The 25,130-nt window shown below is 40.3% G+C and overlaps 1 protein-coding gene across 1 annotated transcript; it reads right to left on the reverse strand.

Moving 5' to 3' along the window:
• Positions 1-3,755: 3,755 nt before the first annotated feature.
• Positions 3,756-24,030, reverse strand: TNFSF4 (TNF superfamily member 4). Its single transcript, XM_055583594.1, has 3 exons — positions 23,881-24,030; positions 5,862-5,910; positions 3,756-4,105 (listed from the first exon to the last, which is right to left on the reverse strand). Exons 1-3 carry the CDS (start codon positions 24,028-24,030, stop codon positions 3,756-3,758), a joined length of 549 nt encoding a protein of 182 aa, XP_055439569.1.
• Between the last annotated feature and the right edge of the window lie 1,100 nt (positions 24,031-25,130).

The raw sequence follows: 25,130 nt of genomic DNA on the forward strand, positions 1-25,130 counted from the left end.
TTGTTTCTCATATGTAAAACAGGAATAATACCTACCACAAAGAGCTGTTAGAAAGACAGAATTAAATTCATATAACTAGCAGAAAGTTGATGTATAGCACACAGGGAGGCCAGTCTGGTGCTCTGTGATGACCAGGAGGGGTGGGATTGGGGGGACAGGAAGGCTCAAGAGGGAGGGATATATATATTGTTATAACTGATATACATTGACGTACAGCAGAAACCATCACAATATTGTAAAACAATTATCCTCCAATTAAAAAAACAATTCATATAAAATGGCTAATATGTCTGGCATATACATACTCATTATATGTTATTACAATTATACAGATGATTAAAGTAAGTGTGACCCTGGAGTGGGAGACATCTGAGCTGGAGAATGAATGGATGTGTCATTGGTGTCGGAGCAGTGGTTAAAGGCATAAGAATCAATGAAACAGGCAAGTCATTGAAGCAGAGATCACAACTCAAATGCCCCATGGCCAGCAAGTGAGTGAAGTGAGTTGGTGTAAGCATATTTGCACACAGAATGAACTGGGGGGACTCTAGAGAAATGGAGAGTCCATAGTTTCTCTAAAGAGGGAGGCTGCTACCCAGACTGAGATTATTTCTGTCATGTCAAAATTGGGCCCAGCATCACCAGATCTTCTGTTTTGCATTGTTTTGTCAAAACAAGTCAAAAATTTCCCAGTGTTTAAGTGTTGGTGACTAAATTCAAACTTAATAAGTAAACTGAACACATACATAAGCTAGATTGTGGCTTGTCAGCTGTGAGATTGTGATCCCCACTGTGTAGAGAAAGAGGGCTGAGGATGGAGCTCTATAGAGCATTATCACAAAAGAGATAGGCAGAGAAAGAGGAGGGGTAAAAGGAGATCAGACAGGCAGAGAACAGAGATGGAAAGAGTGGCCCGGAAAAAGGTTAATTCAAAGAAAGTCAAGGAAGAGGAGCATTCAGGAAGAAGAGGAGTTGCAGGTGGCACAGGGATCACTGTGACCAGACTGTGCATACAAACTTATTAAGAGCTGGGACCTCTGCTTAAGACTGTAGATGTAATGACTTTGAAGGAGAGGGGATGTAATACTCAAGGAGATCATCCCAGACTTAGAAACAAGACAAGTAGTACTGAGGGAAAGGATAACAGTGAATAGAATTCTATTTGAATCCACCTCTTGAACCAGGAAGAGGAGCCCTGAGAACTTATGGTGAATACGTTTTCAAAAGCAAAGGTGGAGTCTGGCAGGTCAACCATCCCTTGGATATAACTCCAATGGCTGAAACTGGAGGCAGATAGGAAACCAGAAAGTTTGCCCTGTCCTCCTCTATTCGGGGAATTAGCTGATCAGAACATGGAAAGGAAGAAAAAGATAAATAAAAACTCTCAACACTCTAACCAGTAGTGAATTCTAAGATCTTTTATTTGTTTCCATGTAAATATCAATATTATTATTAGCTATATTATTAATATTAATATTAACACTCTCTGAGAGCCAGGAGAGCACTAAATACAAAACTATGATTTAAAATAGGGGACCTGCCCAATATGCTTAAGAACAAATTACGATTTGAATCAAGCCTGGAATCCTTTCAGTCATTCCCTAAACAGAAAGTCACTAAGTAACAACTGGCAACTGTTCTCAAAGGAATCGGGGCCTCCCCAGTGGTTCAGCGGGCAAAGAATCCGCCTGCAATGCAGAAGACACAGGAGACATCGGTTTGATCCCGGGTTGGGGAGATTCCCTGAAGAATGAAATGGCAACCCATTTCAGTATTCTTGCCTTGAATATTCCATGGACAGAAGAACCTGGAGGGCTACAGCCCATGGGGTTGCAAACAGTCAGACACAACAGCACGCATGCATGCTCACAGAAATCACCAAAAACGCTGAGGGAAAATACTAGATTGTCGAGAAAAAAAAAAATTACTCCACACATTAAAAGAGATTATACATCTTGACTCACAGCGACCAGTACATAGGTATTTACTATGTACATTCACATTTAGCTTTATGAGCATAAGATTCTAAAATGATCATTCATTTTAGAGACAAGAGAAAAAAGCAGGATCCCAAAATAGGAAATTAGTTGTCCAGGGTCCAGGGTTCTGTGGCCAGTTAGCAACAGAGTCAAAATTATAATTCCAATCTCCTGACTTTTCATTTACACAAAACTCCAGTGTTTTCAGAGAAAGGTTAATTATCCCTTTGATTGAATGATTTAAATGGGACACATGTACTTTGATGGGTAGAAGCTGGCAGAAGTGTCCCTGTGTTGCTGAAGGAGGCCAGCATGGGAGCAGCAGGCCATGTGTACCTAAAAGGAGGGGGCACCTGTGAGGAGAGGCCATAGCACAAAAGACAGCCAACTCACAAAACAATTAAGCTTTGGCCTGGAATGCATATGTCCAGAAGAAATACAGTCAGAAACTCTAAACTTAAAAAACATGTATTTTCTTAAATATTATCTACAGTGATAAACATGTACTTATTAGCAACCACTCTGAATAACTTTGCAGAGCAGTCAATAACAAACAAGTATACACACACACACACACACACAAACACACACACACTTTTAAATCCTCTAAGTAGTCAAGACATGTATCATAGAATATCTTGCTCAGAACAATTCATGTCGAGGACCTCCCTGGCAGTCCAATGGTTAGGACTTGGCACTTTGACTGCTGTGGGCCTGGGTTCAGTCCCTGGTTGGGGAACTAAGATCCTGTAAGCCATGCAGCGCAGCCCAAGGGTGGGGGGACAATTCACCTAAAGCAATTTTTTGAAACTAGCAAGGTGGTACCTGAGCACAAGATGTGGGGCTGAGTATGTATCTCAGCATTAGGCAAGCGTTACACTGCCTCTCTGTGGCAAACGTGATTTCCTCCCCAGACTATTCAAATGTCCACTGACTTATCCTGAGAGGTACAGTTTCACTGCACTCTGGTGTGATAAAGATAACCCACGCAATAAATTATCTCACTCTCCCAGCTTAGAAAAGTCTCATCAGCTTTCCCTAAATCACTGATTAAGTTTTTCAAGCATCACACCCCTGAGACGGTTCTTTGAAGGGAAATTTCTATCAGGAACATTTGGAGGCTGGGAGAGCAAAATGGAGAAAACAAGGGGGGAAAAAAGCCCAGAGCGGAGTATTCCTTAGCCAGCTATCTTCATCAAGTCCTGACAGCTGTTGATGAGGTGATTTTCCTTTTGAATTCCTCCACATGAGACAGAGATTGGGGCACTATGCAGACTACAACAAATTTCACCTTGGAGAGGCACCTCTGCTTGCAAGCAGTCAGTCCACTGGCTTTGGCAGATTCAAAACCCCTCTCCCTGGTCTTCTTCATTTTGACAGTGTCAGATGACAAATGGTAGTCAAGTGTCTTTTTCAATAATGAAAGTTTATTACGATAATTTCCTGACCAACAGGAACAACATCTTGAGGAAGACGCACCTTTTTTCTCACTCTGGCGGAGGTGCCTAACAGGCTTGAGGCAATCTTGAGGGATGAGGAGGGTTAGGTGATTTAGAAGATACAGGATAAATACATAAAGTTAATTGGTATGTAAAAATAAGTTTTAAATATCCCTGAGTGGGGGTAGAAGTGATCTGCTTCTGGTCACATCTCACATGGCCAAATATGAGGGCTGAGCTGGGACAACACCTCCACTCCCAAGGAAGAATCAGTGTCCTGTCCACCCCCAGCGTGGCCTTCATGCTGGTTCCTGGCTTGGGTGCAGCCATCAGGTCCTCAGTAGACACAGAATCCACCAGGATTTTGATGAATGAGAATCAACTCCCCACCATTCACCTGGATGTCTTCACAGGAGGCATTCTGAGCGGTCACATTCAGGTAGACTTTGTCCTTAAAACGCAGATAGGCCACTGTGACAGAGTCAACAATTTTGACCATGTTCAGGGAGAAGAGAGGCTCCCGACCCTTCCGGTACAGAAGCCTGAGGCTGAGTTCCTGGGAGAAGTAGCCCTTCAGAGAGATGAGATAGAACCCATCACAGGTGATGATGATTGAGTTGTTCTGCACCTTCATGGTTCCATCCGCGTCTGGGGATGTGATGATGAAACCGTTCTCATTCTCACACTCTAAGGAGGGTAGGGTAAAAGAGAAAAAAAAGAATGACTCCTTAGCTCAGCATTAAGCAACAACCGTCCAATATGTCTAGAAACATATGAAGAGAAAGTGACAGGAACAGATTTTGAAAAGAATAAAAGTAAGAGAAGACTATGTTTCTACACGAGGGTTGGAATCCACTTTCCCTGTGGAATGGAAGAGGCAAAGCTAATACTAGTAGCCAAGAGAGTTTCAGAGAGGGCTGGGATTCAAGAGTGGAGAGATTACAGCAACTGGCAGTTGTCACAACACACCTGTGGCAGGAAATGGACTCTCAAGGTTTCCCTGGTTTTTTCAAAATCAGGAGGATTGGCAACTTCAGTGCTGCCTTCTTTGTTCAATGGATTGATTAGGGCAAAGGGTGGTGGAAGTGCCTCTTGCCTGGGTCCTGCACACCCCGTCCACACAAAGTAATCGCTTTAACTTTTTATCCTCTCTCCAGGCTTCCCTGGTGGCTCAGATGGTAAAGAATCTGCCTGCAACACAGGAGACCTGGGTTTGACCCCTCGGTTGGGAAGATCCTCTGGAGAAGGGAATGGCCACCCACTCCAGTATTCTTGCCTGGAGAATTCCATGGACAGAGGAGCCTGATGGGCTACAGTCCATTGGGTTGCAAAGAGTTGGACAAAACAAAGCGAATAACACTTTCACTTTTCTTTTATTCTTCTCTCCATGTCACCATGAAATGAAAATTCTTAACATGCCCTGGCAACTAGACTTCCCAACAACATGTATTACTGGCCTTCATCAACAATCACTTAAGCTTAGTTATGCTTCAATACTAAGTAAAGCTTAGTCTGTGGGTTCAGGTTCTGATATAAGAGCTCAAGAACATAGACTTATTTCTCCCTTCTACCTTTTTATTGTCAGTTTTTACTGGAAGGTGCCTTGGGAATAGTGGTTGCCACAGGAAAAAGAAAAGGAAGAGCAGCAGAACACAGAATGATAACTTTAACAGCTTTGTGTGGGGCCATTTCAAGCATAAATCAAAAACTAAATGTCTTCTTTTTCCATGGCAGCCTCAGTATCACCCGGAATGGTCAAGTAACGACACTTCAAACTCTTCACTCTGGACCATGTCCCTGTGATAGGAAACCTGGACCATGTGATAGGAAAGAGTAAGTTCCCACTGCTGAGCACAATTCAGTAATTCTTGCTGTGAATCAAGTCCATGAGAAATACTTTGAATTGAAAACGAGGATCACTTATAGAAGGCAAGATATACTTTCCTTTGGCTCAAGAGGACTTAATAAATGAATATCCATACATAAACCACTGGTGGTTGTCCTAGCGTTAATCTTGGATCCAAATAATGTTCTCTTGTTAGAGATATTACATTGCCTTTAAGTCCCCCAACTCTCATTAAGGTAAAATTTTGTTCTGTAATAGAATTACTGGGGAATGATATATCTTACAGCCAGACAGACTTGTAAGAAGCCTTCGTTTTCTTACCTAAAAAAAGTGAGAGTAATTTCTACTTAAAGGGTTCCTAGGAGGATTATGTGAGGAATATAACGTAATCCGTATAGTGACAAGCACTTATCTGTTAACTAATTACTCTCCTTTTCTTCTTTGACCTTAACGAAAATAATATTCAGGCCCCAACAATTTCAGGATTTAATGTTTCCCTAAGAAAATGGAGAGATCTTATGTTCTAGGGGAAATTAATAAGCTGGAGAGAAGATTCTTTTAAAACTATGAACCAACTAAACTTTTGACAATACTTACTGGTAAACCGTACTCTGATACTCTGGATTGGAGGGTACTGAGATGGCACCTAAAGGAAGAAAAAGGATATAGTTTTAGGTAAAAAAATGAACAAGTACAATTGACGAGTCACATCCATCCCATGAAGCAGAAATGCAGCAGGTAAAGGGACTGACTTGAGAAGAGACTTGCCTTTTTCTATGTGAGTTAGATGCAGCCTTCCGCCTGCCCCCATTGCTTTTCTGTAACATCTCATAAGGTAAGTTAGGAGTCTTCTGCTCTTTCATGCAAGCATCTAAATAAGATCTGTCCTCACTTGCCAAACTCTTCCTTGGTATATTATTTTGGCTCCCTGAGCCCCAATTTCCCATTTTAGATAATAGAGCACTTAAAAGTTATCTTGTTAAGAAACCCATTCAGTCATAGAGATTCTTCATGGACAAGGTTGTGACCAGTCAATCCTTCATGGCCACAGACTCCCAGAATGGACTAGGAGTGAAGTCTGGGAGCCTCCTGGCTGCTCGCTTTTTCACTGTAAAACAGGATTAAGAGTGTCCTACCTTCAGGGCCCACAGGCAATAAAAACTCTTCAAACCCTTCAGAGATGAGTAGATCTGTGTGTAAATTTTTAAAATGTTGGATCTTTCTCTACTCTTTAGTCGTGTGTCAAACCTAACTTGAACTCGAAAGCAAGAAAGAAGTAAAGCAACAAAGAAAGAAAAGTTAATAGATAAAACATCTGTGGAAATTTTGGTGGTTAAAAGAACAAACTTCAATATGGGACAAACTCCAAAATATATTAAGTGAAAAAAGCCAAAGCAAAGGGGAGAAAAAAATACATTTCCATTTGGGTTCAAAGAAAAAAATTTTTGTGAGGGCACAGAATTTATCTAGAAGAATAAAGGGCTGCCTCTGGAGAAAGGAACTAGAAGCCTGAGGGCAGGAGTGGGAGGCACATGTATTTTCCATGGCTTACTTTCTTGTATTTTTAAAATTTTACATTACCTACTAAGAAGGGAAATAGAAACTAACAAACAAAGAGAAAAACCTACCACCTATTGTGCCTGCAGAGAACAGCAGCTCCTCCCACCAGGTTATTTTTGGCAAGATGTCCGGATCAAAGGTCTGGGGAGGAATTTGTTTTCATACTCTGGGGTGTGGAGTCCCTGCTTCCCACTTTTCTGGCACACTCATAGCAGCAGTCAAACGGACTCCACTGGGGCCTGCCCACGCGGATGAAGAATCCCCTACTTCCCTTGTACGTCAAGTCACAAGCCTCATCAAGCTGAAACCAACAGGCGGTGTAGGAAGAAGGGAGAGCCTGGCTGAGCTCTGCCAGTGGCTGGGCCCCTAGAGCAATATTAGTCAGTGGTGAGCACACAGAGAGGTGCTGACTCAGGACGAAGTCTTTGGCTCTCTCCCCTCTGTGGACTGTTTGTGAGGCTGGACTAGTGTCCCTTCATGCTTAAAGCGATGTTCTAGAAGAAGGCCTCTCAAAAGGTACATTATCCAAACACCATAATTCCCTGGGTAAACGAATGCCCCCACTGCTCTCCAGGCAGGCTGGTCCCTTGGCCACCTTGTTGAAGTCAGAAACAGCCTGTGCAGCTGCACAAAGAGCACAGGGCTCAGCATGCAGCAACCTGGTCCTAACACCAGCCAGGCAAGTACTCAGGCAAGTTGCGTAACTTCTCTGGGTGTCAGTTTTTTCCATCTTTAGAAATTCCTCAAAGATCAGAGACATCCCTTTCACCACTGTTTATGATTTAAATTTTAAAAGTTGCAACCCTACACCAATTTCAATGAAAGAGAGAAACAGGAAGCCTCTTCATCCCAAATTTACGTCAAACTCTCTGACTTAAAAGTCCTCATGATCTGATTATTTGACTGACTGTGTAAACTTTCCATAAGGTTCCTGCAAAACAATGACATTTCCCAATGTTCTGAAATACTGTGATGGAGAAGTCAGAGCGGTAATGATCAAGAAGGCATTCTGAGACCAAGATGCTGACAGGCAGCAAGGAAAGCACACAGGACTTCCTCTTTTAGGTAGATTCACTCGACCCCAGGCTTCCTTTCCTCCTGAAGGTTACCCAGGATTAGAAATTCACATTTTCTCATCTTCCTAGCGTCAACACCACCAGGCCTTGGCCATTTTGTGAAATAAAATGATTCTTTCTCCAAACCTGATTACTTCATGCTGACTACCCCACTGCCCAGAAATACCCCCACAGTGCCCAATTCAAGGCCTTCTATGGCCTGGTGCCAACCTCCTTGTCAAGCATTACTGCTACCCATATCCTTTCTGTGCTTTATGCTCGAATCAACTATTTCCTCTAATCCTTTAAATAAAGCCTGGTAGGACAAAACAAGAGGGTGCAGGCCTGGAAATAAGATTTTGTTCAAATTGTGACTTCTCTAGTTCTGTTGAATTTGGATGTTATATACCACTTCTGAGCTTTAGCTTTCACGTCTGTAAAAATAAGGAATATTATTATTGGAATGCTCGAGGAGATGACTGTAAAGCTCAAATAAGTTAACACACGTGAAAATACTCAGGAGTTTGCCTGGCACGTGATAAGCATTAAAAAAATACTTGCTTCCTTTGTTCTCTCCACCAAGAATGTCCCTTCATCTATGTCTACCCATGAAAATATCAACTTCGAGGCCTAAATCAAATCCCTGGCTTCTGGTCTCCCATAGCAAGTACTTAAAAATTACTCTATTCACATGGATGTTTACAATAGCTTTGTTTCTTATTGTTAAAACTTGTCAAGGAAAAGCAATCAAGATATCCCTCTGTAGGTTAAATGGATAAATAGACTGTGATATATCCAAACAATGGAGTAACACTCAGTGTTAAAAAGAAATGAGCTTTCAAGCCATGGAAAGACATGGACACACTTTAAATGTATATTACTAAGTAATAGAAGACAATCTGAAAAGACTACATAATGTATGATTTCAAACGTGTGATGTTTTGGAAAAGGAAAGACTACAGAGACAGTTAAAGAGCAGTGGTTGCCAGGGGTGAGGAAGGAGGGAGAGATGAATAGGTGAAGTATAGAAGATTTTTAGAGTAGTGAAACTATTCTGCCACTATACTCTAATGGTGGGTACATGTTATTGTTCATTTGTTAAAATCCATAAAATGTATAATACCAAGAGTGAACCCTGATGTAAGAAAAAAACTTAAATCACTCTACTGATTTTCATTCTACCACCACCAGATACATGTCTCCTCTCCGCTGCAAGACTACCTAGCTGTGTGCTCTTGGGAAAATGTCATTACCTGGCTGACTTTTAGCTCTTTCATCTATAAAATGGAAAGAGTAAACCCAGTATCTCAGAAGGTTGTTGTGAATGAGATCACATATGTAAATTTTTAGCACCTGACCTGGAACACTGTAAGGAGCTGATAAATGTCAGCTATTATTCTTGGATGCTCATGGGAGACAAGATCCATGTCATGTTCTTAATTTAGCCTATATAATACTAATTTAGCTTTATATACGACTACAGAATGAGAGAACTAATAAAAAAGAAAGGAAGTACAACCAAACCCCTAAAATACCAGCTCTTTGTAGCCCAGAAGAACACCACAAAATGATTCTGGCTTTATAAGAAAAATTACCAGAAAAAAAAATCAGATAATATTAATTTTACCCACAGGCATAGTTTTATATATATATATATAAAGAAAATAAAAATCCTCATATCTTCACCAGATAATAGAAAAAAATGGACTATATCAAAGATCCCAAAGGACTTTCATGTAAGGACAAGCTACAGAACAAAGCTTCTTCAATCTGCAAAGTCTGAAGAGCTCATACTATCTTCAAAGGGGACTAGAAATTCTTGTAAGTCAGTACACCAGGATCAAAGTACAGTCCTGAAGTTTCAGTGAGATGGCCTCAGAAGCATGAGTATAAAAGAAGTCATCTTCCAACTGAACACTATTTTACAGATGAAGAAAATGAGACCCACAGAAGGAAAGGGATTCAACTCCAGCCCCCTGGAATCCAGAACAACTTTCATTGTTTCACACAACAACAACAGTTTTTCTTCTCATGCAAATTTAAAGTGGAGGGAAATTTCTTTGAAGATTTTACTAATAGTCCATTCCTTGTGTCCACTTTAGTGCCAAGTTGGAGGAAGGAAGATGTGATCATGCACAGCAGATTGGCAGGGTGATGGTCTCATGATGACCTCATCATAGGAATCCAAAAGTTTAGGCTTCCCTCCTAGGCTTGGGGGCTGTCATAAATAGAGCCAAGAACACAGAGTACTCAGAGGCAGCTGATACATGGGCTATCTGACCAACTGCATTAGTAATGCGTATGCCCTGTCTAGGAGCAGCTGATGATGCAACTGAAGGTCAGCTGGTCCAGCGTTATCCTTTACATTAGAGTCACCTGGGAAATCTGTAAAAATGTGTAGACTGCCAGTTTATTCATAAAGATTCCGATTCAAAAGGTCTAGATGGACGCAGTAATCTCATTTTTACAAACACCCAAGGTTCAAGATTTGAGAATTACTACACTCTACTGTGAACTCCTGAAGGTCCAAATCCAGAAAATACATCTTCAACCATTTCCTTGGCAAAAATCATGCTTGTCCTAAAGCTGGTGCTCAACTATCAGTATTATTTAATAGTTGATTGAATAGATTATATGATTGTCATATTACTGGTGACTTGAAATAGCATTGATAATTATTGAGTACCTACTATTTGGCAGTATTACATTCAACTCTAAGAACACAAAGGGAAAGAATACACAGTCCTTAGTTTTGACAAACTTGTATGTCAATTGGGGAGATAATTCCTCCACATAAAACCACTGGTAAAGACCAATATGCAATTTATGCCACAAGGTTCCAGAGAACAGAAAAAAACCACTGCAGGCTTTGGCAGCTCAAGGAGGAAAGATGTGGGCTTAGGCCTTGAAAGAGAAAGAGGACCCAGAGAATCCAAAGGCACTGCCTAGAGGAAGGGTCTAGAAATTAGACCATTTTTGGTATATTCAAGAAAAACAGTAAAAACTTACTCAGAACTTAAAACACGCCATGCAGTGCATTACTCTTTCTGAAATTCATTAACTTGTTTGCTTTCAAAATAATACCATTAAGTAGAAATAATAATTACTCATGTCTTATAGATAGAAAGAAATGAGAATCAGTGTTGTTAAGAACTTGCTCAGGAATAAACAGGTATTAACTTGAGTTTGATTGAACCTCAAGTTCATGATAACATCCTTTCTCTTTATCCTATTCTATCTTAAGAGTAAAAAACCCATATGAATACATTTTTCTGAGGGTTCAAGATTAATTTATTTTTAATTTTAAACTCTAAACAAGATTAAAAGATAGGTTTTTGATAGTTGTCAAAATACTCAGATATATCTCAAAATATCTAAACATTCTTCAGAAAAGAGCTCTTCAGTCAACTCTCCAAGGTTGTTTGTATAGTTCAGGTTGGCAAACCATTAGCTGGACTCTAATTAGATGCATCTGTCCTGGCAAGGGGCAGCAGGACAAATAAAGTAGGCAGCAAGTAGGTGATGCAAAGAAGAGTCAGAATAATGTCCTTTTTCCTGACCTCTCTCAGTACCTGAAACACTGAACTATCTGAGAACAAAGATGGGAAATGTCTGATATACAGCATTTATCCAGCAGCCTGTACCATGTTCCCCAAAAGGTGCTGCTTGCTTCATGAGCTCATCTCTAGAATGTGTGAATTTCTTATTCTGATTCACTGGGATGTGGCATGAGGCTGCCTTATACTCATGTGGCATTTGTCCTGGAGGGGGTGTATCTGTGGCAGGAGGGAATGATACTCATCAAATGTGAAACCAGGAAGTGGGCTCTGCATTCACTATGTGGGCCTTGCTCTTCCTCACTTGCTATCAGTCAAGATCCCAGGTCGGAGTGGGATGAGATGTGAGTCAGTGGAGGACAGTGCAGAAACAGATATGCCATGGGAATCGTGGTTCAGCATGCAACCTTCACAGGGATGTGAATGTCTCCTCCCCCAGCAATGGGCTTCACGTCAATCAGAGAAGACCTGAGAGATTGTGAAAGCAAAGTCTTATAGGCTCTGAGGGTGTTTCTGAATGAGCCTCCAAAGAGGAAGATGGAATTTTCCATATTTACCCATTACAGTGGGTTGGGAAGGCAGACTCTTCTCCTGGTGGATTTAGTGTATACTCGATGGAAACTCCCTTACAAAGAGAAGGGCCCCAACTTCTGATGAGGAAAGTTCAGAATCCAACTCAGAGAAAGGAATAGAAATGAACAAAAACTGGTTATTTGACCAGTCTTCCATAATCAGGAAAGTTTATCCTCAAAGTGATATTTCTTAGACATGAAGATGTGTGACTTTGAAAATCATGTTGAATAAAGAGTCTATTAAGATGAAAGAACACAAAGAAAAGCCATTTTAACTGTCATTCGAGACTTTGTTTTCTCTATCACCACCCTTCACCATGGCTGCCAGCACCTTTTTGCTGTAATCCCTCTTTTTAAATTCTTACTATACTCTCTACTACACAGCCCATGTGATATTCTAATATAGCCCCCTCTCTCTAACCACTTGCATTTTTCCTGTCAAATTTATTTAGTAATGGCTAGCCTCTACTTACTGACCCTCTCCTCTCTATCTCAGAGAACAGGAACTGTGGTTTCACTGTCCCAAACGCTTAGCAATTAATGGATCACTAAGAGGAGTATCAGGTATTCAGAAAAACAACCAAATGAACCAAAAGCATCCATGTGACATGAATGCACCTTCAAAATTTTGTGATTTGCAATTCTTCATATCCTCAAGGGGAAGATTTTCTTTTATCTGGGTTTCCCTTTCCACATTTGCTTGTGAATTCCTCAAGTACAGTAACAGAGGGGTCTGCCAAAACATTTCTAAGAACTCCCATAGAATAGTGAATATAACCAAAAAAACAAACAGACTCACAAATATAGAGAACAAAAAACTGGTGACCAGTGAGAGGAGAGGGAAGTAGGAACTGTAAAGTACAAACTACCATGTGTAAAATAAGCTACGAGCATTTACTGTACAATACAAGGAATAAAACCAACACTTTATAATAACAATTAATGAAATACAATCTTTAAAAATTGTGAATCACTATCATACACCTGAAAAAACTTACATAATCTTGTACATCAACTATACCTCAATTTTAAAAAATTAAATTGAAAAAAAAGAAACAACTCCCTTCCTCACCTTGGGAATCAGGTAATTTTCAAAATATCCTAGTCTTTACCTTGGTGGCTCAGCGGTAAAGAATCTGCCTCCAATGCAGGAGACCTAGGTTGGATCCCTGGGTCGAGAAGATCCCCTGGAGGAAGGCATGGCAACCCACTCTAATACTCTTGCCTAGAGAATCCCATGGACAGAGGAGCCTGGCAGGCTGCAGTCCATAGAGCTACACAGAGTCGGACACAACTGAAATGACTCAGCAGCAGCAGCAGCAAAGCAACTGGAAAAGTTGGCTTACGAGGTACCCACTGCATTATCATAAATCTTACAATGCCTTAAACATAATGGCATTTATAAATAAATAGTTACTGAGTCCCTTAGACTGTACCCTGACACTTGCTCTGTGCTATGCATAGTCACTCAGTCATGTCCAACTCTTTGCAACCCCATGAACTGTACCCCAGCAGGCTCCTCTGTCCATGGAGAATCTCCAGGCAAAAATACTGGAGTGGGTTGCCATGCCCTCCTCCAGGGGACACTAGCCAAAACCATATGTGGCTCGAGGTTTTTTATACTAACGCATATATATGGAATTTAGAAAGATGGTAACAATAACCCTGTCTACGAGACAGCAAAACAGACACTGATGTATAGAACAGTCTTATGGACTCTGTGGGAGAGGGAGAGGGTGGGAAGATTTGGGAGAATGGCATTGAAACATGTAAAATATCATGTATGAAATGAGTTGCCAGTCCAGGTTCGATGCACGATACTGGATGCTTGGGGCTGGTGCACTGGGACGACCCAGAGGGATGGAATGGGGAGGGAGGAGGGAGGAAGGTTCAGGATGGGGAACACATGTATACCTGTGGCGGATTCATTTTTATATTTGGCAAAACTAATACAGTTATGTAAAGTTTAAAAATAAAATAAAATTTAAATTAAAAAAATAAATAAATAAATAAACTGCCCCATTCATCCTTGAGTACAAAGGGGATAGCACAATTATTATGATCAGTATCTTTCTATCTGAAGTTACTCATTCCCCATCTCATTGGCCGTATAAAAGAGTAGGCACTGTTGCCTTGGAAAGGCAACCTAGTAGAAATGGACCAGGCATTGGGCTGGGAATAGAACACTCAGGTCTGGTCGTAAGCCAGAACAAGTCCTTCCCTTTCTCAGTTTTGAATTTCCTTATTTTTATGTCCTCATTTTTTAACTCTCAATTAAGATGGTTGAATAAGCAAAGTGGAATGGGGACTATCTAAGGACTTTTTCAATACCAGAGATTAGGAAAATCATAACATTCAAAAGAAAAAGCCCAAATTATTGGTGGATAAGAAGATCCTTTGAACCGAAGATCTTTTCAACACAACAATACACGATAATAAATCCCCCAGCCATAACAAAAGAACAGGTTTTCTCCCCAAGTGGCTCCCTCTGATAGTTAATGAAGAATCGTGAGTATCTTTTGTATTGTTTATGCAATGAGGCTCTTAGCCTCATTTGCAGTAAAGCTAAATAGTCCTCAAGCTACATTATGGTGTGAACTAAGACTGGTGACTGGTAAAAATCATCACAGAACAGCAGTGGAACGATGATGGTGGTGGTGGTAACAATAATGATAATGACATTTTAAACTAAAGCCTTCCTGCTAAATAATGGAAGAGAAATGAAGCACCTGATGCAAAAATCAAAGTATGCTCGCTTTATAATCCCAATCAAGAAACTAGCTATTGAATCTAGCCCTCTGTGAAATTCTTACTGAAGAGCTGTATTCAACTAAGTTTCCCAGTACTATCAAGCCAGGGAACGCTTAGGATTGCTGGGAGCCCTCAGAAGCTAGAAAGAGGCACGGAAGGATCCTGGAGGATTCTTTCCTACAGCCTTCAGATGGAGCAGGGTACTGCTGACACATTGACTTTGAATACTTAACCTCCAAAACTGTGAAAGGTTACATTTCTTCTAAGCCACCAAATTTGCAGTGCCACCCTGGTTGAAAAGATATTTGCATATAGTGTAAAATCACACTTACAACATTAAAATAATTCTTCAAATCAGTCTGACAGAACTAGAAAGGCCCATGGAGATTATATAGTCTAATCTCCTGTTTAAAAAAAAAAGTACAGCTTGGAGTGGATAAATGACTGAGCCAATGCCCCAATCTAAGTCCCCTTTCTCTTCTATGAATGAATCATACATGGCAATGATTTGTTTTATCAAACTAACCTATAAGGTATTACACATTTGTTAAAGCTTCATTGATTGTGTTATTTGAATTTGTGGCAGGAGATTCTTTTTTTAAAAGAATCTTTCTCCCTTTGATTCCAGGTTATAAATCTTCCCCCAGTTTTTCTACATAAGCAATTACTGTCAGGAAAGGAAAAAAATTTAAAACAGCCAGGTAAAATGGTTACAGCTTAGAGCCATGGAGTCTTGGCCAGGTGTAATGGAAAGAGACAGGACTAGAATTTAAACCTAGTCCTGATTTATAACCAGACCTTCCTATATTGACCTAGACAAGTCTCTATGCCTCAGATTTCCTCATTGTAAAACTGCCTACGAATATCTATCACCATCCAAGGTCGGAGTGAAGAAGTAAGGACAACGCAGGGACAAGATCACAAATCCAGAGATGGTATTGCAAGTAGCACCAGGAGTGATGCCTGTCAACCTCTCCCTAAAAAGAGCTGGGTTTCCAGTCTTCATCATACCACATTCAGGGCCAGATTAAGATTTTTACAGGCCTTGGAAATTAAAAACATTAACCACCCAACACACTGCTAACTCAAAATGTATTTTACATTACTGAGCAGTAAAACATGTCTTTTACGACTTCTTTTATAACCCAGTAAAGATTTTATAATTTCCCTTGGTGACTATTTTGATGCTTATAATTTTTTGCAATGTTAATTGTCATTTTCATTTTGATCTTAGGTTCTGTAGGCTCGTGCTATGTGACCTACAGGACAGCCCAGCCGGAGGGTATATCATTTACACTCATCCCCCCAGATACCCACCTATATAACATCCTAAGAGTGAAGCTTTCTATCCATAGCCCTTATTCAATTAGTATTGGAAGAACTAAAGTTTGGGTCTACTTGCTGCTCTTTCTGTCAGAGTGTGTCCTTAACTAGCATTTTCAATGTCATCAAAGCGAGACAAATTTATAAAAATTAATAACACATCAAACTTACATTTCAGAATGAAAGGTTTGCTGAGAAAAAAAAAATACATAATTATGCCTCTCTTGGAGAAGGAAATGGCAACCCACTCCAGTACTCTGGACTGGAAAATTCCATGGGCTGAGGAGCCTGGTAGGCTACAGTCCATGGGGTCACAAAGAGTCGGACACGACTGAGCGACTTCACTTTCACTTTCACTTTCATGCCCCTCTTAGCTCCAACATTTCTAGTACTGTGAACCAGACCACTCTTCTAAGTATAAGCTTCTGCCTTACTTGGCAACCAAGTTATTAGAGAATTGGATGAACTACATTAATGTAAGGGGAGCTGGAACCCATCTGGGCCATGTGTTCTAAGTGTGTCATTTTAGATTTCTGAGCCACTTTCAGACACTAACCTGATAATATTTTATATGCTCATAAATTCTCCCCTTCATTTTTCCTTTGCTAATACAGCCATGGCCATCTTAATTAGACATCTAAATTCAAATAAACTAAAATTATTTCAAGGGGTTTTTCTTAATCTTAAAAATTACAGTAGGAAAGCCAAATTCATGAAGTTAAGGTTGACCTTACCTATGATATGCTTTCTGAGATCTGAGTTATGGCATTGCATGTGTGCTACAAGGTAAACATTTTAGTGGGCGGTATGCTTATAGAAGCATGTTTATAAATAATAGTAATTTTAACATTTACAAAGCTCTGTAACAGATTTGTTCCTCACAATAATCAAATTCCAGTTTTGGAGATGATTAAATTGATACTTGGGGAATTTCAGGGAATTTACCCAGAGTCACAAAGCTAAAACCCTGGACTGAATCTTCTAGTTCCTGATCCAATGTATTCTCTCCTATACCTCAATGACTTCCCTAAAATTTTTAGAAGATATGTTGCATTTTTTTATTAAAAAGTGTTTTAATTCCTTCATTTAGCTACAAACAAAACACATAAGCCATGAGATATTGGGGAATCCAATTCCATCCCAACACTACCATATATTTTATCTGTGACTATGAGAAACAACCTTTCTACTTTGCTATTCAGCTGCTATCCTTTCATTTCCCAAATAGGAATAACAACACTGTACCTGCCTCCTGAGAAATCTGTATGCAGGTCAAGAAACAACAGTTAGAACTGGATGTGGAACAACAGACTGGTTCCAAATTGGGAAAGGAGTACGTCAAAGCTGTATATTGTCACCCTGCTTATTTAACTTATATGCAGAGTACATCATGAGAAATGCTGGACTGGATGAAGCGCAAGCTGGAATCAAGATTGCCGGGAGAAATATCAGTAACCTCAGATATGCAGATGACACTACCCTTATGGAAGAAAGCAAAGAAGAACTAAAGAGCCTCTTGATGAAAGTGAAAGAGGAGAGTGAAAAAGTTGGCTTAAAACTCAACATTCAGAAAATGAAGATCATGGCACCTGGTCCCATTACTTCATGGCAAATAGATGGGAAAACAATGAAAACAGTGACAGATTTTTAACTTTTGGGGCTCCAAAATCACTGCAGATGGTGACTGTAGCCATGAAACTAAGACCCTTGCTCCTTGGAAGAAAAGTTATGACCAACCTAGACAGCATATTAAAAAGCAGATACATTACTTTGCCAACAAAGGCCCATCTAATCAAAGCTGTGGTTTTTCCAGTAGTCATGTATGGATGTGAGAGTTGGACTATAAAGAAAGCTGAGTGCCAAAGAATTGATGCTTTTGAACTGTGGTGTTGGAGGAGACTCTTGAGAGTCCCTTGGACTGCAAGGAGATCAAACCAGTCCATCCTAAAGGAAATTAGTCCTGAATATTCATTGGAAGGACTGATGTTAAAGCTGAAACTCCCAATAGTTTGGCCACCTGATGCGAATAACTGACTCATTTGAAAAGACCCTGATGCTGGGAAAGACTGAAGGTGGGAGGAGAAGGGGATGACATAGGATGAGATGGTTGGATGGCATCACCAACTCAATGGACATGAGTTTGAGTAAACTCCAGGAGTTGGTGATAGACAGAGAAGCCTGGCGTGCTGCAGTCCATGGGGTCACAAAGAGTCAGACACAACTGAGCGACTGAACTGAACTGAACTGAACACTGTACATGGCTCCCTCAACCTAAGTGGTCCCAGAAGATTAACATTCATTAGCCATGAATGCAAAATTCCTGAAGTGGGTGGGAACCTGCGGGTTCTCTGAGAGTGAGGGATACAGAAATAATTTCTATTAAAAGAAACAGAATTGGAAGGGCAATGTGGTCAGCCATTAGGCAAGGCTAGGTCTACTCAGGGCTAGCAGCTAGGAGCTAATGTCAGAGGAATAGGGAGGTCATATTCCAAGGTCTATACCAAGAGCCTCTCTGCTCACTTTACATCTCTCCTCTGAGTGTGTGCATTTGTTTCTATTCATGTGTATATACTTGACATTTTCCAGCATGATTCCTGTCCAAACAATCTCTGTCCTATTTTGAGTACTTGGGTCAGAACCGATATCTAAATTTTTCTTGTAGAAAATATCATCACTGCATAAACAGTGAACAATATTAGGTGCCCCTGATATTGTCCATCCTCTTACACATGGATGAGCACTTGGCTTCTTGAGAAAAGTGTTCTAATCTTAACTCCTCAGGAAAAAAAAAAAAGAGTGAGTTCTCTTTAAAAGTTAATTGAGAACTGTTAGTTTTACTGTGGTGCCCCCTAGCGCTACGTGAGAGGAGACACATTTTCTGTATTTGCCAGCATGTAGACCATGTAAGCGGAGAAGGCACTGGCAACACACTCCAGTACTCTTGCCTGGAAAATCCCATGGACAGAGGAACCTGGTGGGCTGCAGTCCATGGGGTCGCGAAGAGTCTGACACAACTGAGTGACTTCACTTTCACTTTTCACTTTCATGCATTGGAGAAGGAAATGGCAACCCACTCCAGTGTTCTTGCCTGGAGAATCCCAGGGACGGGGAAGCCTGGTGGGCTGCCGTCTATGGGGTCGCACAGAGTTGGACACGACTGAAGTGACTTAACAGCAGCAGCAGCAGACCATGTAAGAGAAGTGAAATCGGGAGAAGCAACAACTTGGGTAATTTTTCCTGTATTTTCTTTTGTACAGAATGGAATGCCGTTTGTTCCCTTAGCACACGTCACAAGACCCTTTGTGTCCTGTCTCCACCTAGATTTTCAACTTCATCTTTGTCCACTTTCTCCAATGAACACTCACCTCCAACCATTCTGAACAACTTGCCTTTTTACCTAGAAAGCTTTCTGCCCCTACCCAACCACCATCATTCCTCTTGTCTATTTAAAGAATTTCTACTATTTTTTAAGACTTTTTGATGTGGATCATTTTTTGTCTCTACTGAATTTATTACAAGATTGCTTTTGCTTTATGGTTTGGTTTTTTGGCCCCAAGGTATGTGGGATCCTAGTTCCCCAACCAGGGATCAAACCTGCACCCCCTACATTGGGAGGCAAAGTCTTAACCACCGGACCACCAGGGAAGTCCCTCTACTCCTAATATCAGCTGAAGCATCACCTCCTTCTCCAGCTTCTATCCTCCCTGAGTTTCTGTTTTCCTATCTGCAAGTGGACTGTGTCTAATGTCTGTTCAACCTAACAAGTCTATGCATTTTCAGTAGTATCTCCTTTAAGAGCCTCAAAATACTTAATGACAAATCAGTTCAATACTTCAGGTGTTTCTTCTTAATTCCCATAAAATTGCCATTCCCTCCTCCAGGGGGATTTTCCCAACCCAGGGCTCGAACCCGGATCTCCTGTATTGTATTTAGGCAGATTCTTTACCATCTCAACCATCAGGGAAGCCCATAAAATTGCTTCAGTTGAGTTCAGTCGCTCAGTCATGTCTGACTCTTTGCAACTCTGTGGACTACATTGTGCCAGGCTTCTGAGGCCCAAGAATACTGGAGTGGGTAGCCTATCTCTTCTCCAGGGGATCGTCCCAACCCAGGAATTGAACCGGGGTCTCCCACATTGCAGGCAGATTCTTTACCAACTGAGCTATAAGGAAAGCCCATAAAACTGCTTATAAAATGCAAATTCATTTTTAAACTTTACATAATTGTATTAGTTTTGCCAAATATCAAAATGAATCTGCCACAGGTATACATGTGTTCCCCATCCTGAACCCTCCACCTTCCTCCCTCCCCATACCATCCCTCTGGGTCTCTGCACTGAAAATTATTTATTTCCATGTCTATCATTAAAAATGTCTTTAAAAACTTGTTAAAATCACATGGGGACACATCTAATTTGATCTAAAATCTGAGACAAAAATTTTTAAGCAAAAATGCCTCTTATTCTTCCTAAAGGATATAAAGTCCAAGTTATAGTCTGAAACTTCACCAAGAAACTGAATTCTAACTCTGGCCATTGTTGATACAGAACTGGTCAGCTCAATGACCTCCCCTTCTGTCTTCTCCAGGAATAAAAGCAGTAAGAATATAAACTTTTAACTGTGGGTGGGATTTGCTGATAAATAATCACTAAAAGCACATCTTTCAAGTGCTCTGATCTTGGAAGATCTTGAAAGAGCCTTGGAAAAGCCCAGCTTCAATAGCTCTGAGATACATGGGTATAATTTACAAAAGCTTCTCACATTATACATCAGCTTTTTTCTGCCATCATTCCCAGCTGAAGTTACAGGGAAGCCTGGAAGCCTGATACTTTAAGCGGCAGCCCCAATAATTGTATTGGTTTTTGTGACTCAATTTTGTAACTTGCATCATGGATATTATTCTACAGTGTCTATTTCTTTCCCCTTTCTAAATAAAGTATTTTGCTAATCCAGAATAAGTTATTTAGAAATGTGCATAGTATATGAATAAATACAGATTACATGTATATGTACAAATCTGATTTCCTCCAGTCCCTTCTTAAGAATCAGGGTATCCATAAGCTTAGGCACAAAAATCTGTTCACTTAGATTTGTATTTCTCAGATCCTCATACCCATTTTATGAGTATTCACAGGATATTGACCTGGAAGAGATATTTCTGACAATTTGATCCAACTGCCTCATGTTTCAGATGAGAAAATCAGGGTCCAAAGAGGGAAGTTAATTATATAAGGAGTGGGTAAGGTCTTTTTTATCTGCCATCTCAAAAACAAAAACTTCTGCTTTTCACATAGTAAAACTTAACCAAGTGGTGAGAAAACAAAGATTACTAAATAAATTTGATTGAAAGGAAGGCTGACTGCCAAATGGAGTTTAACAGTTACATATCTATTTTTTTTTCCACAGAGTCATCCACACAGGAAAATTTTTATGAAGTTAAAAATTAAATCTAAGAAATGAGGAAAAATCATGATTATTCCCCAAATATCTTTCTCCTACAATAAAAGAGATCCAATTTAACTAGGTAAATGATGAGTATTTCAGCTCCATTTCACCTCCTCTATAGATCACTGTAATACAATGTCTTATAAAAGTAGAGCTTTGATAGGCATCCCCACCTATCTATCCTTCAACCAAAATCGAAAACAATCTTACCCATGAATTTAGAAAACCTCCTAGTCTATGTTCCTTCTTCAGCAGTTACTTTATACCCTTTTCTCTCAGTCTCTCTCCTCTACACACTGCTGCCACCATGACTGACCAAGTTCTGGGGAAAACACACACAACCTCTCTAAGCTATTCTTTCCCTTAAGAAAGTGTATGAGATTACGATTAAGGACACATCGTGCTGCCTTGGGTCCCCTTAATAGTATAAGAAACTGTGTTAGCTAAAACAGTCTAGTGAGAAATAAGAAAATAATTAATGTCAAGTGAACAATTTCAAATATCTGAGCCACAGAAAAATTTGTATCTAGAGTATATAAGAAGACATTTTTTGAGCAAACAGCTCAAACGTACCTCTTCCATCTTTGCTTCCATTTCTGTGCCAGGACCAGAGAAAGCTAATTCTCTCCCAAAGATCAGCTCACCGTGAATTCCAGTATCCTAGAAGCCAGCATTCAGCTGTCCTTCCACGACCTAGCACAGAATTGCTGGGTGACTTGCTAGAAAGAACCCCTCTCCTCTGCCTCCTCTGGGTATTGATATTCCAGGGTGGCCCCCTGCCACCAGCTAGCTACACATCTGTATCTGTTTCATGTTTTGCTCTCTCCCATCCTCTGAGCCCTAGTGCAATTAACTGTTGAGACTTGACTGGGGCCATCTGTTCTGTTTTGTTTTTTTTTTAATCATCCCACAGTGCAAGGAAATATGTAACACTGCGGTTGTTTCAAAAAGCAGTCTCAGGGCTCCCGGACCTGGTGAATAAACTCAGCTGTTCTATTTTGGGTTACTCTCTTTGTTTTCTTCTCGGAAGAGCCTAATTCCGGTCTTTGTCTTGGGCATCCTGCCATGGACACTTTGCTCCTCCCCCGACACCCTCTCCCCAAAATCACCTACTCTAATTTCACCCAAAGGGTTCTGCGCAGAGAAGGAAATGTGTGGCATGATGAAGACAGTATGGGTGTGCTGGGGTGCTCACTAGTCTGCAGACTTGAGCATGACACTAGTACCCTTCGGGAATTTGGAGACACGAGCACCCTCTGCGGGACAATGGTCACGACCGCACCCCCATTAGACTGCAGGAACTGAAAACCCGTTTCCTGTAGACAGAGACAAGCCCGGGCATCCTCTAGGACTCTGCTCATCTTATCCTGATCTAATTTGAGGTACCCAGTCTCTGACCTGGCCATCAGAAATGAAAGTTCTCATTGTCTGACCTATACCAGTGAGAGTCTTTTCTAACCAAGAGCAACCACCAGGCAAACAAGAATTATCAGACTAGCCCCAACAAGGGAACACAAGGCCACTACACATTTATCTTCTTTTTCAGTGGAATCTCCTGCAGTCAAGAACATCCTTAAAAAGCTAATAATGTTTTTATATATGAACAACTATGAAAAAAATAATAATGTAAACGGGACCAGAATAAAGAGATGGAAAAATGGAAAGAATTTCTTCATTAAGGGGTGGGGGGGAATACTAAAATGATGATCCTCCACTACATAATGTATTGGACAAAGTGATGTCAATAAGTTGTGATTGGTAGAGAAAGACTGAAAAACAATATCTGATTAAGTTGTTGGGATAAACGCTCAGCCTGTGTACATACAGACATGAACATATATATCTCTGCTCTTAAATATATATAGGTTAGCTATTTAAAAGAACTTAATATTGATACCTTCAGCATTCTTCAGAAAGCATATCTCCTTGAGTCTATGGTGTTTATGAATACAATGAGAAAGTATAATAATGTAAAAAGGAAATAAAAAATTTATTATTTCCTTTTTACATTAATTCCCTGATCAGTTGCTTATTAGCAGAACAGATAAACCAATAGGTATGTCAGGGACTCAAAGCTTCAAAGTGACAGTTCACAAAAGAATACCAGGATTTCTGTGTTATAAAGAAAAAGATTAATTCAGAAGCAGTGCCCCTGCCCTATCTCCACTGTGCCTCACCACGGCCACTGCTGAAAAAAAGGAAGGAAAAGAGAGACACAAGGGTGCTTGACCACATTTTACAATCTCTGAGCAGAAAAGGGAAAACAATTTTGGTGTCAGACTATTTCCAAGTGACATTTGGAGCTGCCATCAGCCTGAGCTGGAGGAAAGGACATGTTGGTTGGTGCATCTTACCTGAGCATAGAAGTGCAGACAGATGTAGGTGAGACACAGGAGAAGCCCCAGCCCCTGAATTATGGAGGCCACCAGCAATAGCTTGTTCCTCAAGAATCTCCGGCCTGGTGCATTTCCCACATTCTCGTCCAGGGGTTGGACCCCTTCCATCTTCACAATCTGGATGCAGGGACGATGAAAACCGTGACAGGGGGAAACCTGAGGGAGAACCGACTTCTTCCCCACAAAGAAGGAGATGAAGCCAACACAAGGTGTATCAATCAGAAGACACACAGAGGTCCCAGGGCCAGAGATAAGAGGCGATTGAAAGAGCAGAGAGGACTCTCTCAGTTTTAATGCTTCAGCTTTTGCAGGCAGGCGGGGGAACTTCTTTGTGACTAATCTGAATTTCCCCTTTACTTTCTTTCTTTTTTTTTCTCTGGGCTAACAGGGAGTTGTTTTTGTGGCATTCCAGTTCTGATTTGAGTGACTGTGAAAAGACAGTCATAAAAGTGTGCTATTTTCTTAATTTCTCATTGCACCAGTAACCAAATTGTGGGTCACTTGATAAAGATAAAAATCATCATCCGTTGATGTAGAAGCTCACCTATCTCTTCCCCAAGGTGTCTTAAATCATAGAAGAAATTTAAGGAAAATTCTAGCTTAAGTTCTTGCCTGAACTTCATTGGGTAACTAAGCATAGAACCCATTCTACAGATTCAGGAAAAAAAGGCACACAAAGACCATCCTTGAAGTGAAAAAAAGAAAAAGAAAAGATGAAGATAGGATGGCAAATTATGCAGAATAAAGGAGTGCAATCCTCTAGTTTTAGTTCAAGGTATTATAATAAATAAACTAGTATATACTGAGCATATACAATGTGTCAGACACTGTGCTAAACAGTCTTACTATCTTTTTCTCATTTAATCTTTGAGGCAAATTCAGTAAATACTTATATGACTAATTTTAAGCATAGCAGGAAAGAAGCAGAAGAGTATCCTGACTTTTTCCCCTCTTCTCTACTTTACATTTCTTCATACATAATTTTTGCATGAATGAACAAATGAATAGCTTCAAATATGCTTTGAAGGTTGTATCTTTCTTTGAGGTCAGGGGTAGACTTAGAATTTGGAAAGTAAGAGTATCCTACCAGTAGGCACTACTTACGCTTTACCACTGAAATGAATGATTAAATGAAATAAATGATAAAATTATTGATAATGGCAAGTTCAAATTAATAAATATTTACTGAGTACACAGTAAGTGCTATG

Source organism: Bubalus kerabau, chromosome 5, assembly GCF_029407905.1.
Source record: "Bubalus kerabau isolate K-KA32 ecotype Philippines breed swamp buffalo chromosome 5, PCC_UOA_SB_1v2, whole genome shotgun sequence".
NCBI lineage: Eukaryota > Metazoa > Chordata > Mammalia > Artiodactyla > Bovidae > Bubalus > Bubalus kerabau.

Coding starts and splice junctions, on each gene's coding strand:
- TNFSF4 (XM_055583594.1), bottom strand. CDS start 24,030: ATGGAAGGGGTCCAACCCCTGGACGAGAATGTGGGAAATGCACCAGGC. Junction 5,911..23,880: donor GTCTGCACTTCTATGCTCAG/GTAAGATGCACC, acceptor TTCTTCCTTTAG/GTGCCATCTCAGTACCCTCC. Junction 4,106..5,861: donor TATCAGAGTACGGTTTACCA/GTAAGTATTGTC, acceptor TACCCTCCTTAG/AGTGTGAGAATGAGAACGGT.